The sequence below is a fragment of the Piliocolobus tephrosceles genome, chromosome 2, assembly GCF_002776525.5.
Source record: "Piliocolobus tephrosceles isolate RC106 chromosome 2, ASM277652v3, whole genome shotgun sequence".
NCBI lineage: Eukaryota > Metazoa > Chordata > Mammalia > Primates > Cercopithecidae > Piliocolobus > Piliocolobus tephrosceles.
In genome coordinates this window covers 83,342,308-83,358,806 of record NC_045435.1, presented here as the reverse complement: position 1 = coordinate 83,358,806, position 16,499 = coordinate 83,342,308, and the positions used below count along the sequence as shown (strand labels likewise).

At 46.6% G+C, this 16,499-nt stretch overlaps 1 protein-coding gene across 9 annotated transcripts in view; it reads right to left on the bottom strand.

Annotated features, from left to right (window-relative positions):
• RFT1 (RFT1 homolog) overlaps positions 1–16,499 on the bottom strand; it is a 67,095-nt gene that overhangs the window by 44,515 nt on the left and 6,081 nt on the right. For all 9 annotated transcript variants that reach the window (XM_023189546.2, XM_023189549.2, XM_026446919.2 and 6 more), the window contains 5 exons: positions 14,746–14,862; positions 13,390–13,579; positions 12,718–12,819; positions 10,921–11,058; positions 217–295 (listed from right to left, as the gene is read on the bottom strand). In XM_023189546.2, the coding sequence (XP_023045314.1) occupies positions 217–295; positions 10,921–11,058; positions 12,718–12,819; positions 13,390–13,579; positions 14,746–14,862 (626 nt within the window). The remainder of the gene's footprint in view (positions 1–216; positions 296–10,920; positions 11,059–12,717; positions 12,820–13,389; positions 13,580–14,745; positions 14,863–16,499) is intronic.

The window sequence follows — 16,499 nt, the reverse complement described above, 5'->3', positions numbered from 1 at the left end:
CTTACAAGGCTGTGGAGAGATTTAAATTAGACCACCTAAGTAAGGCACAAAACTAAATAGACGTTGGTTTCGTTCTATTAAGCCCTCTCCTCCCACTTCTGAAGTTCTTCAGCCCCAGAGGCTCTAAACAGGTGGTCTGGACCCAGGTAATTGGCAGTCCTATGAAATCCCCTTCTACTATGGTCTCCCGACCATTCAGAGTGACCGTCCACTTACCTTCTGTCAAAATCTGTTTCAAGAAAGACTGTTTGAAAAAACTCCAAGTCAGTTTAGCCTCTTTCCAGTTGATAAATGCCTAGAAGAGAAAACAAAACAAAACAAAAACATCACAGGCATTGCAAGTCTAAGAGTGCAATGCTACATGAGAGGCAAATGCATTCTGATCCCTAAATCCCAACTTGCATAGTCTCCACTGAATCCTCATTCAATGCTAAGCACACAGAAGCCATCTCACAAACACTGGGGAAGAATTTACATTACTAAACACAAAGCCAAAGTCTGTAAGGGCCTGCCCAAGACTCATATACTGAGACCCCTAAAGAATTGCTGCTGTCCCTTGGGGGCCCACACAGTACACTGTCCACAGATAACACATACAGCTCACAGTTTGTTCTTTCCTTGAAAACTGTCTAAAGCATGCCAGTCTGCAGAACAAATTCTGCTCCATATACTGCACATTGTAATGCTATGTTCAGCCATCCAAGGTCCTTTTCCACAAAGTATAGGAGGTGCCCTCAGGTAAACGACTCAGAATGGGTATGACAGAGAAATGGAGGAAATAAAATTTCATTTTTTTTTTTTTTTTTGAGACAGAGTCTCACTCTGTTGCCAGGCTGGAGTGCAAAGGCACGATCTTGGCTCACTGCAACCTCTGCCTCTCAGGTTTAAGTGATTCCCCTGCCTCAGCCTCCCGAGTAGCTGGGACTAGAGGCACGTGCCACCACGCCCAGCTAATTTTTTGTATTCTTAGTAGAGATGAGGTTTCACCGTGTTAGCCAGGATGGTCTCGATTTCTCGACCTCATGATCCACCCGCCTCGGCCTCCCAAAGTGCTGGGATTACAGGCGTGAGCCACCGTGCCCAGTCGAAAATAAAATTTCTGATATGACTCTTCTAAAACTCCAGGCCAGGCGAGGTGGCTCACGACTATAATCACAACACTTTGGGAGGCTGAGGTGGGTGGATTACTTGAGGCCAGAAGCTTTAGACCAGCGTGCAACATGGCAAAAACCCCATCTCCACTAAAAATACAAAAATTAGCTGGGCGTGGTGGTACGTGTCTGTAATCTCAACTACTTGGGAGGCTGTGGCACAAGAATCAATTGAACCTGGAAGACAGAGGTTGCAGTGAGCTGAGATGGCATCACTGCACTCCAGTCTGGGTGAGGGAGCAAGAATCTGGCTCAAAAATAAATAAATAAATAAAACTCCCAGCGGGCACCAAATGGCCCATTTCCCAAGGACAAAGAAACAGGTAGGTTAGAGGTCAACCTGTTAAGAGACAGGTGGCTTCAAAGCCAGGGAGCTGAGCACAAAACGGAAGAGCAAGGCAGCCAGGGGGCTCAGTATCCTCCAACTCCTATTTTTCTACCTCCCACAGTTCTCTCTGGGGCCCCCTCCTCTATCTTGTAGGCACCCTGGGATCCCCGAATATTTAGACTAGGTGTTTGGCTTTCTGTTTCGTTTTGTTTTAGAAACAGGGTCTCGCTCTATCACCCAGGTTGGAATACAGTGGTGAGATCATAGCTCACTATAACCTCAAACTCCCGGGCTCAAGCCATTTTCCCCCCTCAGCCTCCAGAATAGCTGGGACTACAGGTGTGTGCCACCATGCCTAGTTCATTTTTTAAAATTTTTGTAGAGATGAGGGTCTTGCTGCATTGCCCAGGCTGGTCTCAAACTCCTGGCCTCAAAAAATCCTCCCACCTTGGCTCCCAAAGTACTGGGATTCCAGGCGTGAGCCACCACACCTGGTTGATGTTAGGTTCTTAATCCTGGGGTACTTGCATTTTGAAAAGTTGTGATTATTCAAAGTGATGACTTCTGAATGGTAGGATTTCAAAGGGCTTTTTGGGAGGGGAGGGCTGAATTACAAAGGCCAAGCACACTCTACCTCTCCAAATGGTCAGCCACAGCTCTGGAAGTGGGCCCAAGGGCAGGCCTGAAACCTGTCTCAGTCATGTGGGCCCCTGTTCTGGGCACAAAGCCCATCCGTGAAGAGCAATGCTATCCAGTAGAAATGTAATGTTAAATTTTCTAGCAGCCACAGTGCACAGGCAAAAGAAACAAGTGAAATTAATTTTAATATATTTTATTTAAGCAAAATATTATCAACAAGTAATCCATGTAAAAAATATTTTTTTCAGCCGGGCACGGTGGCTCACGCGTGTAATCCCAGCACTTTGGGAGGTTGAGGCAGGTCAATCACGAGCTCAGGAGATCGAGACCATCCTGGCTAACACGGTGAGACCCCGTCTATATTAAAAATACAAAAAATTAGCCGGGTGTGGTGGCGGGCGCCTGTAGTCCCAGTTACTCAGGAGGCTGAGGCAGGATAATGGCATGAACCCGGGAGGTGGAGCTTGCAGTCAACTGAGATCACGCCACTGCACTCCAGCCTGGGTGACAGAGCGAGACTCTGTCTCAAATAAATAAATAAATAATAAAATAAATAAAAATTTTTTTCATATTAAGACTTTGAAATCCAATATGTATTTTGCATTTATGACTCATCTCAATTCAGACTAGCTACATTCCAGAATGCTCTATAGCCACATGTGGCTGGTGGCTACTATTTAGGACAGGGCAAGTCTAGAGCACCTCTGAAAGCAAGGATCACTTCTAGCCCCCATACTCTTTACCCCTTGGTTTCTGAGCCTTTTTTCCAGACACAGGGAGCACAAGTGTGAATCCTCCCAAACAGTGCTGCCCTCAGGGAATCACAGAACCTAGAGCAGATGCCAGGATATCTCTTTAGCCCAGGAGTAAATCTTCCCTGATGAGAAGGAAATTGGGCCACAAGATGTTTAAAACAGGCCATCTTCCTTTTCCCCAGAACAAAGAGCACCAGACAACTTCCCACCACTAGGGGGCACTGGGGACCACATCATCTTCAGACTTGGATTCTGGCCATAGCCCGCTTCAGCACCTTCTCTCTCTCACACTGCTTCTCACCCCTTGCCATACTGCGGTGGTCCTCCCAGGGGTCAGCAAAGCAGGACCTGTCTTCTTTTAAAAGGAAACAAAGGCTGCTGCTTGTCATGAGGCTCTCATGACGCCTGCTTGCCTGCAGGGTGTGATGGATTTGGGAAGATGATTGAACTCTTGAAAGACAAAGTTCTTTGAGAGAATGAAATCATGACGGTGTACCTAAGCTGAGAGCTCATACTTGATTTTCCTAATGCCTTTGGTTTAAATGGGCTTGTGGTTCAGAAAGAATGGCGACACCACTTACTAAAGTGCTCATTAAGGACACAGAGGCAGGAAATCCAATATGGGATTTGGCTTCATCAGGCAGGGGCTGAGTGGTGGGAGAGAGGAAGCATGTGGTGGACTTTTACCATTCTATTCAGAATGGAGGTGTCACTTCGGGCAGTCAAAAGAGGCCTATTTCACAATAACTGGGTTGGTACTGATGAGCTGATCTAAATAGCCGGGAATTTCCCCGGAATACCCTGACCAACAAGCCATTCCACTGCCTCACAGTACTAATGGAGAAACAGCGGCTGGAGTGGTCAAAGGTGATGGATGGTAACTCAGGGAAGGTCCGGAATCAGAACTCAGAGGCTCATCACACTTTTACCTGAGTCACTCGTCCACTTCCCAAACTCTTCTGACTCAGGATGATCTGATCAGCCACATCCTTACCACAATGACAAGAGTCACTAGGGAGTGTGAGGCTACCATCTCGTCCACTGCCCTCCATCACCTCCTCCACCCTACACAGCACTCCTTCCTCTCCCTCTTGCTCCACCTATCCCAGTCACTCTGGGGCTACTGATGCTGCCCCAGCTTCATCCATTCTCCCACTTTCATCCATCCTTTCCCTGTCCTTACTCCTCACCCGGACAATTGCCACAGGCTCCCAATGAGCTTTTTTGCTTCTTACTCTTTCTCTAGCCTATCCTTCTCATTGCAGATTCAGGCTTTGGAGTCAAGTTTGGAGACTGGGGCTCGACCTGCAGCTCCTTGACTTATTAGTGTAAATGTCGCTGTGAACAAGATATTTAACTTTGCTACGCCTTGGCTTTCTCATCTGCAAAATGGGATAAGAAGTCCTGTCTCTGCCGGGCGTGGTGGCTCACGCCTGTAATCCCAGCACTTTGGGAGGCCGAGGCGGGCGGATCACGAGGTCAGGAGATCGAGACCACGGTGAAACCCCGTCTCTACTAAAAATACAGAAAAAAAAAAAATTAGCCAGGCGTGGTGGCGGGCGCCTGTAGTCCCAGCTACTCAGGAGGCTGAGGCAGGAGAATGGTGTAAACCCGGGAGGCGGAGCTTGCAGTGAGCCAAGAACGCACCACTCCCCTCCACCCCGGGGGGCAGAGGGGGAATCCCTCTCCAAAAAAAAAAAAAAAAAAAGTCCTGTCTCATGGAGCCGGTATGAGGATTGAATGAAAAAAAATAAGACACCATAACTCTGTAAGAGACGGCAAGCTCCTCAATACAGACAGTTTGATCATGGTGCTGTTCAAACACCTTTCATTAGGCTCCACTGCCCCTGAATTAAACCCAAGCTTCATAGCACGGAGGCCACTGCCAACTGACCCTAGCCTGGCAGCCAGGTTTACTCTCCTTCATAACTTCCTGCCGCTTTTTCCCTTTCTCTCCCTTCCCCCATAGTCCAGCCAACCTAAGTACCCCAGTCATCTCTACATTCCCACTTCCAACACAGTGATGGGCAGATAACAAGCACTGAGCAAATTTTCCTTCTGTGGTCACGAATGCCCATCTCTACTGCACATATACATTTAACCTCTGCCCACCCACATGTCAAAGTCCAGCAAAAAAGAAGCTTCCTCCATGAAGCCTTCCTTGAAGTTTCTAGATGAAATTCAGCAGTACTTCCTCTGTGCTTCTATTTTGATAACACTAGATACACACAGTCCTGTAGCATAGTTGAGTACAGATCCTATCTCTCCATCACCATGCAAGTTCTGAGGGTAGGGGCCTCACTCAGGGCATCTGGTACAGTGCTTAACACATAATAATGTTTAATACATGCTTGCTGAGTCAAATTCCTCAGCTTTACTTCAATATTAGCATAGCTCTCATCTTAAATCCCTCAGAAATGTCTATGAATATAAACGGAAACCATTATTTGAAGTACCATTAATTTATTATAAGGTTACATAAGTATCTTTAAAGAAGATGGAGTTCTACAAGAACGGGAAGGGAAATCTCACAATTAGGTCAAATTGATAATAAATATAATTATATGACCAGTTTCCATTAAGGAAGTCCCCAGTGCAGAAAGCTGCTCTGGGGAGTCAAGTCAGGCATGCTGCCCATGGTAAAGTCATACACTGCATGCATGCATTCAGAATCATCTCATTTCTTTTCTCTCTCTCTTTTTTTTTTTGAGACAGGGTTTCGCTCTGTCACCTAGGCTAAAGTGCAGTAGCATGAACACAGCTTACTGCAGCCTCAGCCTCTAGGGCTCAAGTGATCCTCCTGCTTCAACCCCCTGAATAGCTGGGATCACAGGCATGTGCCACCATGCCCAGCTAATTTTTACATTTTTTGTAGAGAGGGGTTCTTACCATATTTCCCAGGCTGATCTCAAACAATCCTCCCACTTCAGTCTCCCAAAGTGCTGGGATTACAGGCTTGAGTCACCACATCCAGCTTCTTTTTTTCTTTTCTTTCCTTTCTTTCTTTCTTTTTTTTTTTTTTTTTTTTTTTTTGAGACACAGTCTTGCTCTGTTGCCCAGCCTGGAGTGCAGTGGCGTGATCTCGGCTCACTGCAACCTCCACCTCCTGGGTTCAAGCAGTTCACCTCCCTCAGCCTCCCAAGTAGCTGGGATTATAGGCGCATGCCACCATGCCTGGCTAACTGTTTTATATTTTTAGTAGAGATGGGGTTTGACCATGTGGGCCAGGCTGGTTTCAAACTCCTGACCTCAAGTGATCTGCCCGCTCAGTCTCCCAAAGTGCTGGGATTATAGGTGTGAGCCACCACGCCTGGCCTTCTTTTTAAAATAATAAACCTGAATTACAAATTGTTCCACCTGGAACTTCCTAATCTTTATGTAAATAATAACTACTACAGGCAATAAGCCAATTTCTTTTGGAAGGCTACATAACATAGGGGTAAATCACAGCCTAAAGCTAGTCCCCAGCAAAAGGTGGAGAGAAATGGGTTCAAAACTAGCTATGTGATTTTGGCTTAGTCACCTAACTCCTCTGAACCTCAGTTTTCTTGTCTGTAAAATGGAGCTAACAGTATTTATCTCATACGTTACTATGAAAATTAAACACAAAATCCATGTAAAGTGCTTAGTGTAGTGCATGGTACAGAACATGCAGTCAATGGTGGTTACTGTAAATGGCTCTGTGTCAAGGTTCAAATACCTTCATGGAACTCCTAAAGTCTTCAGAGGGGCCTCACAGGTCACGTAGGCCAACAATCTCACTTTAAAAATGAAGACCCTGAGGTCTGGGGGGAGTCCCACAGGCTTCAGATCTGTATCAGGTACCTCTCAAGCCCTCAGAAACCTCCCTGAGGCCCAGGAATCACCTCTCCTACATGTCTGTATCCCTGATGGCACCAAGCATGGCGCCATGTTCTTACTGTATGTCAGCGGAAACAGTATCACTATGTGTCACAGGTACACACAGCCTTCTCATAATCAGGGCTTGGGTCCTTGCAGTCTGGGCATGGGTACTTTCAGGGCATATTGCCAGATTAAACCGCTGAGCTCCCACACCAATACCATCAGAGCTCCCTGGCTAGGGTACCCCTGTGGAGCCAACTCTGCTCTCAGGGCATCAGTGTGATGGTGATGATATCAGCTGTCGCTTAAGGATACCCACTTGTGCCAGGCCACAATGCTAAGACCTTACATGCCCCAACTCATCGGGCCCTCACAACAGCCTTAGGAAGGAGGTACTATTATTATTGCCATTTGGCAGATAAAGAAACTAAGCTTAGAGTTCTGAGCCCATCACAGATTTTAATTATTTAGTTATTTATTTGAGACAGGGTCTCACTCTGTTGCCCAGGCACACTCTGTTGCAGTGGCATAATCATGGCTTACTGCAGCTTTGACCTAGGCTCAAGTGACCCGCCCACCTCAGCCTCCTGAGTAGCTGGGACTACAGGTGCACAACACTACACCCGGCTAATTAAAAAACTTTTTTTTTTTTTTATAGAGACAGGCTTGCCATGTTGCTCAGGCTGGCCACCACAGAGTTTAACAAACACTTGGCAGACTCTTTTCTTTACCTTCTCTCTTTGCTTATACTAATGGTTCAAATGTTCCTTCCCAAAATCCTGCTGGGACACAAGGACAGGCTCAGTATGAACATCTGCCAGGCTTGGTACAGGTGGGCACCTGGGGGCAGTCAGGGGAAGAAGAACTCTTCTGCACTCTCAGATCTGCTCTGAGGGCGGGTGGCAGAAGCTCTAGGCAAGAGAAGCGATCCTGAGTCCTAACCATCTAAGCCTGTAAATGAGGCACAGAGGTATCCAAAAGTGTCCTGTTGGTTTAGGTTATAGGTGAAATCTAGCTGAGCAGAATGGAGAACTCTTATCTCACAAATGAGAACACATCTGGCTTTGATACATAAGATCTAGTTTTTCTCTCTTTTTTTTTTTTGAGATGGAGTCTTGCTCTGTTGCCTAGGCTGGAGTGCAGTGGTGTGATCTCAGCTCACTGCAACTAAGAGGTGACAACGTGCTGGCAGCCCTCGCTCTCGGCACCTCCTCAGCCTCGGCATCTGCTCTGGCCGTGCCTGAGGAGCCCTTCAGCCTGCCACTGCACTATGGGAGCCCCTCTCTGGGCTGGCCAAGGCCGGAGCTGGCTCCCTCTGCTTGTGGGGAGGTGTGGAGGGAGAGGCGCGGGCGGGAACCGGGGCTGCGGGCAGGACTCATGGGCCAGTGCCAGTTCTGGGTGGGAGCGGTCTCAGTGGGGCCCGCACTCAGAGCAGTTGGCTGGTGCCACCAGCCCCAGGCAGTGAGGGGCTTATCACCTGGGCCAGCAGCTGCGGAGGGTGCGCCAGGTCCCCCAGCACTGCTGGCCCACCTGCATGGCGCCTAAATACTTGCTGGGCCTCAGTTGCCTCCCCAAGGGGCAGGGCTCAGGACCTGCAGCCAGCCATGCCTGAGCCCCACCCCATACCCCGCCATGGGCTCCCGAATGACCTGAGCCTCCCCAATGGGCACTGCCCCCTGCTCCACAGCACCCAGTCCCATCGACTGCCCAAGGGCTGAGGAGTGTGGGGCCTGGCGCAGCATCCACTAGGCAAAGCCAGCTGGGCTCCTGAGTCAGGTGGGGACTTGGAGAACTTTTATGTTCAGCTGAAGGATTGTAGATGCACCAATCAGTGTTCTGTGTCTAGCTCAAGGTTTGTAAACACACCAATCAGCACTCTGTGTCTAGCTCAAGGTTTGTGGATGCACCAATCGGCACTCTGTATCTAGCTAATATGGTGGGGACTTGGAGAACTTTTACGGCTAGCTAGAGGATTGTAAATGCAACAATCAGCACTCTGTGTCTAGCTAAAGGATTGTAAATGCACCAATCAGCACTCTGTCTAGCTCAAGGTTTGTAAATGCATCAATCAGCACTCTGTGTCTAGCTCAAGGTTTGTAAAGGCACCAATGAGCACTCTGTGTCTAGCTAATCTAATGGGGACTTGGAGAAGTTTTCTGTCTAGCACTCTGTGTCTAGCTAAAGGATTGTAAACGTGCCAATCAGCACCTTGTCAAAACAGACCAATCAACTCTCTGTAAAATGGACCAATCAGCAGGATGTGGATGGGGGTCAGATAAGGGAATAAAAGTAGGCTGCCGGAGCCAGTAGTGGCAACCCACTCAGGTCCCCTGCCACACTGTGGAAGCTTCGTTCTTTTGCTCTTTGCAATAAATCTTGCTGCTGCTCACTCTGGGTCCATGCCACCTTTATGAGCTGTAACACTCACCGTGAAGGTCTGCAGCTTCACTCCTGAGGCCAGCGAGACCATGAACCCACCAGAAGGAATGAACAACTCCAGATGCACTGCCTTTATGAACTGTAACACTCACCACAAGGGTCCGCAGCTTCATTCTTGAAATCAGCGAGACCAAGAACCCACCAATTCCAGACACACAACCATCAAGTGATCCTCCTGCGTCAGCCCCCACCCCGCCCCAGTAACTGGGATTACAGGCACGCACCACCATGCCCAGCTAATTTTTGTATTTTTTAGTAGAGATGGGGTTTCACCATGTTGGCCAGGCTGGTCTCGAACTCCTGACCTCAGGTGATCTGCCCACCTCAGCCTTCCAAAGGGCTGGGATTACAGGCATGAGCCACTGCGCCTGGCCCATAAGATCTAGTTTTTCTTGAAAAGTTGTATAACAGGATTCTGTTAATTCTGAGACTTAAGTCTCACATATTTTACTACTTTTTCAAGTATCACAAGAGGAATAAGGAGAAATCCAGCATATCCAGCCTTACCACAACCGAGTGCACTACATCCGGCAAGCAAACAAGCAAGGAAAGGGGTGAAGCACCCAGAATGGAGGAGCTCATGAAGTGTCTTAGCAGAGACAACATGGCAACATCATCATGTGTGCAGCTCCAATGGCATGGGCAGCAGCACTGACCCCAGAAGAGCCAGAAAATGAAAGTCCAATGACCTGAGTGTGAAGGAATTGAGTAGAAAAGATTATGCTTCACTCCACATGTCAGCTGTAAAATCCACAGTGGTCTAGATAGGAAAATGGATCACCTGAAAGACTAGCCTGACACTTAGAAAGAGACCATGTGAGGCCGGGCATGGTGACTCATAATCCCAGCACTTTGGGAGGCCAACGTGGGAGGATTGGTTGAACTCAGGAGTTCAACACTAGCCTGGACAACATAGTGAGACCCTATCTCTACAAAAAAGAATTTTTTAATTAGCTGGGCATAGTGGCACATATCTGTAGTCCCAGCTACTTCGGAGACTGAGGCAGGAGGATCACTTGAGCCCAGCAGGTCAAGGCTATAGTGAGCTATGATCACGCCACTCTGGGCAACACAATGAGACACTGTCTCAAGGAGAAAAAAAAAAAAAGACCATTTTGGGTTCATCCCTACTTTCTCAGAACTCTCAGCTATCTGTGCTAGAAATCAATTGAGGAAGAAAACCCAAACCACAGCAGAATAGAGAGAGTGGAGCACAATGGTGGAACCTGTGCTCTGCTGGCATATGGGCCCCTCCAGGCTCCTGTCCTCACTCTGACCCTCACCTAGGACAGGCATTTATTCTCTAAGCCTTAGTTTCTCAACCCTAAAATAGAAACAGAGAGTGTCAGCCTTTCAGAATTGTTGTAAGCATTACATAAGGCAGGTAAAGCATTCAGCATAGGGTCTAGCACAGTGGTTGTCAACTGGGGGCAATATTGTCCCCCAGGGGACATTTGGCAACGTCTGGAGACATTTTGGGGTGCTCCCCTGAGGGGTAGTTGCTACTGGCATCTAGTTGTTTGAGGTCAGAGATGCTGCTAAACATCCTACAACACACAGGACAGCCCCTACAACAAAGAATTGAGCAACCCAAAATGTCCATAGTGCAAAGATTTAGAAACCCTGGCCTGGCATAGAGCAGGCACTCCATAAATATGAGCTATAAAATTCATTTATGATTGTAACAATAAACCAGCTGCAGTTTCTTTCTCTCAAGGATAAGCAGCACCTATGATTAAAGTAAGAGATAAAATGTATTACTTACTCCACTTCTTGTAATATTGGGTAGCAGATCTGTTATTCTGGAGACAGGAAGAGTCTGAAGCTTGGTTGATTCTGGGGAACCCAGTAATTTTGTGAAATAAGTAACATAGCAGAGCACCAGAACTGTGGTATAGAAAAGCTGAGAAAAAAAAAAAAACTGTTTTAATAAAGGCATAATTAAGATATGCCTATAAATTTGGTCTCAAAGGCCAATCAAGTAACAGAACTCTCTTGATTAACTGTACTTTCTATTCAGCAATGCCTTACCCTCTGGGAAATGGCACTATTCACTTAGACCCAACTCCACTTCATCTACCTGCAAAGTGTTCCCAACACTTCACTTAACTGGGAGAACATAATTCTTCTCAGCAGGCAGAATGTAATTTCCATTACACTAGCTCAATTACCACAGCAATGTCTGATACATTCTCAAAAGGTGTGTATTTGGCCAAAGGAACGGCTCTTTCACCTAGTCAGCACACTGCAAAGATCCATGTATCCTAACTGTGCTAATATCCAAGGACTTGTCATCATCAAGGACTATGGGTTTTCCATAAACCCCGGAAACCTGTGCCATTAACGATTACAAAGCACAATTGAGCTGTTGGCTCTCTCCTCTTCGCCAGGGCAAGAGCTACTGCTGACGGGGGAGGAAAGGGTAGGGTGATAAGAAGGCCCACCCCTCCCTCCACCCATCCAGGACAAAAGAATGGCTTCTGGCCAGGAGCAGTCTGATGGGTTTTGTCTGCAGATTAAGGAGGAAAGTCCAAAAAAGCCCCTTTTCACAAGCTCCCTTCAACCCTCTTTCCCTCCTGAGAATAGCAATGCACACTGGTTCAAGAAAGACTGGGACCTCCAGACTTGCTTTCAGCCTGGCAATATCAAGGCTACTCCTGTAGTAAAGGCACAGGGCAAGGAAAAAGAAGAGTCTCAGTTTAGTAGGTGTGGGCCCTTCTGCTCTCCACTCCCAATCACACCTGAGACGGAGCCCATCATCCACCAGCCTTCTTCCTTCATGCTCCAAGCCCTTAAAACTCCAGCAGCACTGCTGTGAGCCACCCACCTGATGCCAGTGTCCTCTGTGAGAAGTACCTTTACATAAATCATTACTAAGAATCTTATCTTCCTAAACATTAATGAAAACTACAACTGCTTAGCACTGTAAAATGTTCTGGTAACTATCTGATTTTAATTTCATTTTTAAAAATAGCACTTGTATTCTAGTTATATTTTTATTAGAACTACAAATATGAACTAGAATTAGGAAATAATGAGATGGAAATGAAGCCTAAATTGCTAAAATTGAAAATATACCTACTCTGACGTGATTCATGCTCTCTGAATTATGTGAGATTTCAATATAAGTTTAAAACAGGGTTGGCAGAGTTTCCACCTATTCTGCAAAAACCTGATGGAAATCCAGGGAAAATAATACACATGCAATTTGATTCCCACCCCACCCCCCACTGCTTTTTTTCTCCTTTACAAAACTACCAGCAACCAAAGATCAGTTTGAAACAGGCTTGCCCACTTAATGTCTAAAAAGGGTTTTTGATGTTTGACAATGAAGTCCAGTGTGTGGCCCTCACCAGGTCCCTAGAAACACCGACGGTCTCAGTGTATGGAACACAATGGACCTGGCAGCCAGAGTAGCAGTGCCAAGGCCACCCTTCTGGTGCTTCCGCCTCCTGCACAGGCATGGGTACTACAAATGCAAACCCCACGGCGGTGGGAACACGAAGAAAAACCAGTTGGAGAAACAAAGATCATATAAAAAGTTAAAAGCCATGATTCTTACCTGGGCCAAAGAGAAAATGTACAATCCCCAGTGAGGCAGCCACAGCACGAGAAAAGCTGTCAGAATGCTCTTAAGAATTACCGACAGGCTCTCAGCAATCACCTGCAAACATGTGGTTAAAGTGCAGTTTACAAACATTATCAAAAAGTCAAGATGTAATGGAATTATAGACAGAAAATCTCGGGCAGTGGCTACCCTGGCTATGGGGACAGGGCACACAGCTGGACGTAAGTATCAGTAACGTTTTACTTCTTGGGTAGGGTGGTGGGTTCATGGATCTTCCAGTATATTATGTTTTAAGATCTACATTATATATATATTCTTTTGTAATCTATTCTAAAAGATGAAGAGACAAAAGTTAATATTAGTATACAACTAAATACAGTCACTAGAAAAACCTGAAAAACCTTTACGGTCCTTCTACATTCTCACTTGAACTAATAAATTATTAGCAAACCTGTTTTTTATTTATGATCAAACAGAGGTGAACTTTAGCCCAGCCTATCTGACAAATTTCAAGTGGAAGAACTTAACTGACCATGTTAACCTTTTTCTAAATACATTTTTATGTGCAAGTCTGGAAAAATCATTCTCTCCTATAAAAGCATTTTTAAAAAGCAACGCTTTTTCTTATTCTTCCCATTTCCCATTCACAGCAGAAGGCGCACTCACCTTGAGCTTCACAAACATATGTGCTTGTGCCAAGACCCAAAAGGGCTCTCCTAGAAGCTCCACCACTGCCGAGAGACCAAACAGCACCACTCCAGTTGCATAGTGAGGGACAACATGAGGATCAGGCACTTCAAGCAGCTGCAACCAGACCCAGCCCAGGAATAAGGACCAAAACACACCCAGGGGGACTCTGGAAGAGGAGAAAAAAATAATTCACTAAATTTTAAAATAAACAGAAATATATATTAAAATAGTAACACGGAACAGAAAAAAAAAGTTATAATACAAACAGCTACCATTTATTTATTAAGATACTAACTACATGCCAGGCACTATGATTAATGCCCCTTATCTCACTGACACCTCACAATGATCCTCTGTCATTATCTCCATTAAAAAAAAATGAGGAAACTGAGGCTGACAGGCACTGGGCAATTTGGCCAAGGTCATGAACAGCTAATCAAGAGCAGAAGCAAGACCCAATCCTGCTATAACTCCAAAGCCTACACTTCTATCCACTGGGTTACACATACTGACCCATAAGCAAAATTCCCAGAAAGAAAATGCCTGTTGTTGAGAATGACTGACAGACTGTATACAGCTGTTCCTTGCATCCCAAATAACAAACAGAGCAGTGCTCAGTATCCTTTCATATGTTTCACATGTGTACCATGGGGCATTTAAATATGCCTGGGTGGTTAACAGTTGTTCCTCTAATAAAATGAACACCTACCAGCCCTCATGACAGTCATTTCTGTGAGGCAATAAGGAGTTATGCAAGGGCAGCACTGGGAAACAACCTCAACCCCCAGCCCTCCCTGCAGGGACATAGCTGGAGAAAAGCCATTGCAATTTTAAGTTAATGTACTTGATCTTCAAGAATATCCTAAAAGACTCAGAACTGAAGTCATATAACAAAATTGAAGAAAAATGTAATGAAACTCATAAGAGGCTTTCAAGAAATACTAAATCTAAGTGGCTGCTAAAAGCTCAAAAGATATTATAGAGCAAAAAGATTAGGAATAAAAAAGATGGCACAGGCCAAGTGGAGCCCACAGTGGTGATCAGAAACAGCAAGAAACAACCTCCAAAGAGGATGAAACCAGGGCTAGAAACCTGGCCCAGAAACCCCAACCTAGAACCTCTTCCTGGCTTCTGGACATCCAGAGAGAAAATGAGCCAAGAAGTTCCTCTGACACAAACACTCTCCCCTTCTTGTCGTATGCTTGCTCCCAGAAACCCCTGGCGAAGCTGAATCTGGAGGCAATTCAGCTTTAGGCACGTGTTACTGTTTCACTTCCAATGCTCACTACACCTGCCTTCCTGAAATGTGTCTCCTGCCGAAGCACAACTCACGTTAGCCACAGCAGGTTGAGGGTCTGGCTCCAATCTCGCTGGGTGACCCCACTGAGACATGCTCTGCGGAAGGCCTCTCTGGCCAGGAAGAGGGTGGTTGAGTAAAGCAGCATTAGTCTGTAAATGAAAGGCAGAAATCAATAAGGTCTCGAGTTTTTTCACAGAGAGAACTTCTGGGATGTTTCCAGCAACAGGGAGGAGATAAAGTCTTGGTCATAAACCACTGATGGTGACATGGAGGGCAGTGGGCTCTTACAGGACCCCCTACTGGTCTGATCCATGAGAACTACTGAGTTAGGAACCAAACGAAAGACACCTGAGGGTGTGTACCTACAGTTACATGAAGGATAGAAACTGCTGCAGTGGTCTCAAAAGCCTGCAGCCTTCATGGCTACAGGCAGAGGTGTGGCCATGACAAGGAGGAGAAGAGGATAAGATTATAACCCCACCCTTCTTGGTCACGCAGACACGAGTGACCGACAGCCCCTGTGAGAAAAGCTGAGCCTCTACCGAGTGGAGGTTCTGGCCAAAAGAATCTCAAGACAGGCAATAAGGCTGGCAACCATTACCGAGGCTGCTGCAACCCAGATCAGCAAGGCTTGCCTGGGAACCTCCCAGATGGGCAGCACCTAGGTGAGCCTTCCTGCACCTTAGTGAGGAGTAGCTGAGATTTCCCTCCTCAATAGGCAGCAGCCTGGGTGAAGCCAGAGTGGGGATGGCCCAGGGTGAAGGTCTCTGGGGTTGTCCAAGGATTATCCTGCTACCCAGTGCCTCTGTGGAGCATTGCAAATAAGGAGATGGAACCGAACCTTAAGCAGGGGGGCAGGGCAGGCCAGACAAGGGCTGTCAAAGTAGGGACCTGCCAATCTCAGGACGCCTGCCTAGGGAGAAAAATCTGAGCCCCTAGGAGGATTTGCCCTCTTCCTTTCTGCTTTTAAAAAGGTATTTCTTAGGGCCAAGTGCCTATATTTCTCAGGCTCATGCCTATAATCCCAGCACTTTGGGAGACTATGATGGGAGGACTGCTTGAGCCCAGGAGTTCGAGACCAGCCTGGGCAACACAGTAAGACCTCATCTCTACAAAATATTAAAAAAATTAGCCAGGTGTGGTGGTGCACACCTGTAGTCCCAGCTGCTCAGGAGGCTGACATGGGAGCATCGCTTGAGCCCAAGAGGTCAAGGCTGCAGTGAGCCATGATGGTGCCACTGCACTCCACCTTGGGTGACAAGGCAAAAGGAAGAAGAAGAACAAGAACAAGAAGATGACGAAGATGAAGAAGAGGAAGAGGAAGAAGAAGAGGAAGGAGAAGAAGGAGAAGGAGAAGAAGGAGGAGGAGGAGAAGGAGAAGAAGGAGAAGAGGAGGAAGAGGAAGCAGAAGAGGAAGGAGGAAGAGGAAGCGGAAGAGGAAGAAGAAGCAGAAGAAGAAGGAAGAAGAGGAAGAGGAAGAAGGAAGAAGAGGAAGTGGAAGAGGAAGGAGGAAGAGGAAGTGGAAGAGCAAGAAGAGGAAGCGGAAGAAGATGATGATGAAGGAAGAAGAGGAAGCAGAAGAAGAAGAAGAAAAAAGCAGCAGCAGCAGAGGCAGTGGAAGAAGCACCAGCAGAAAAAGCAGCAGCAGCGGAAGAAGAAGCAGAGGAAGAAGCAGCAGCAGCAGAAGAAGCAGTGGAAGAAGAAGAAGCAGAAGTAGCAGAAGAAGAAGCAGAAGAAGCAGAAGAAGAAGAAGAAGAAGAAGAAGAAGAAGAAGAAGAAGAAGAAG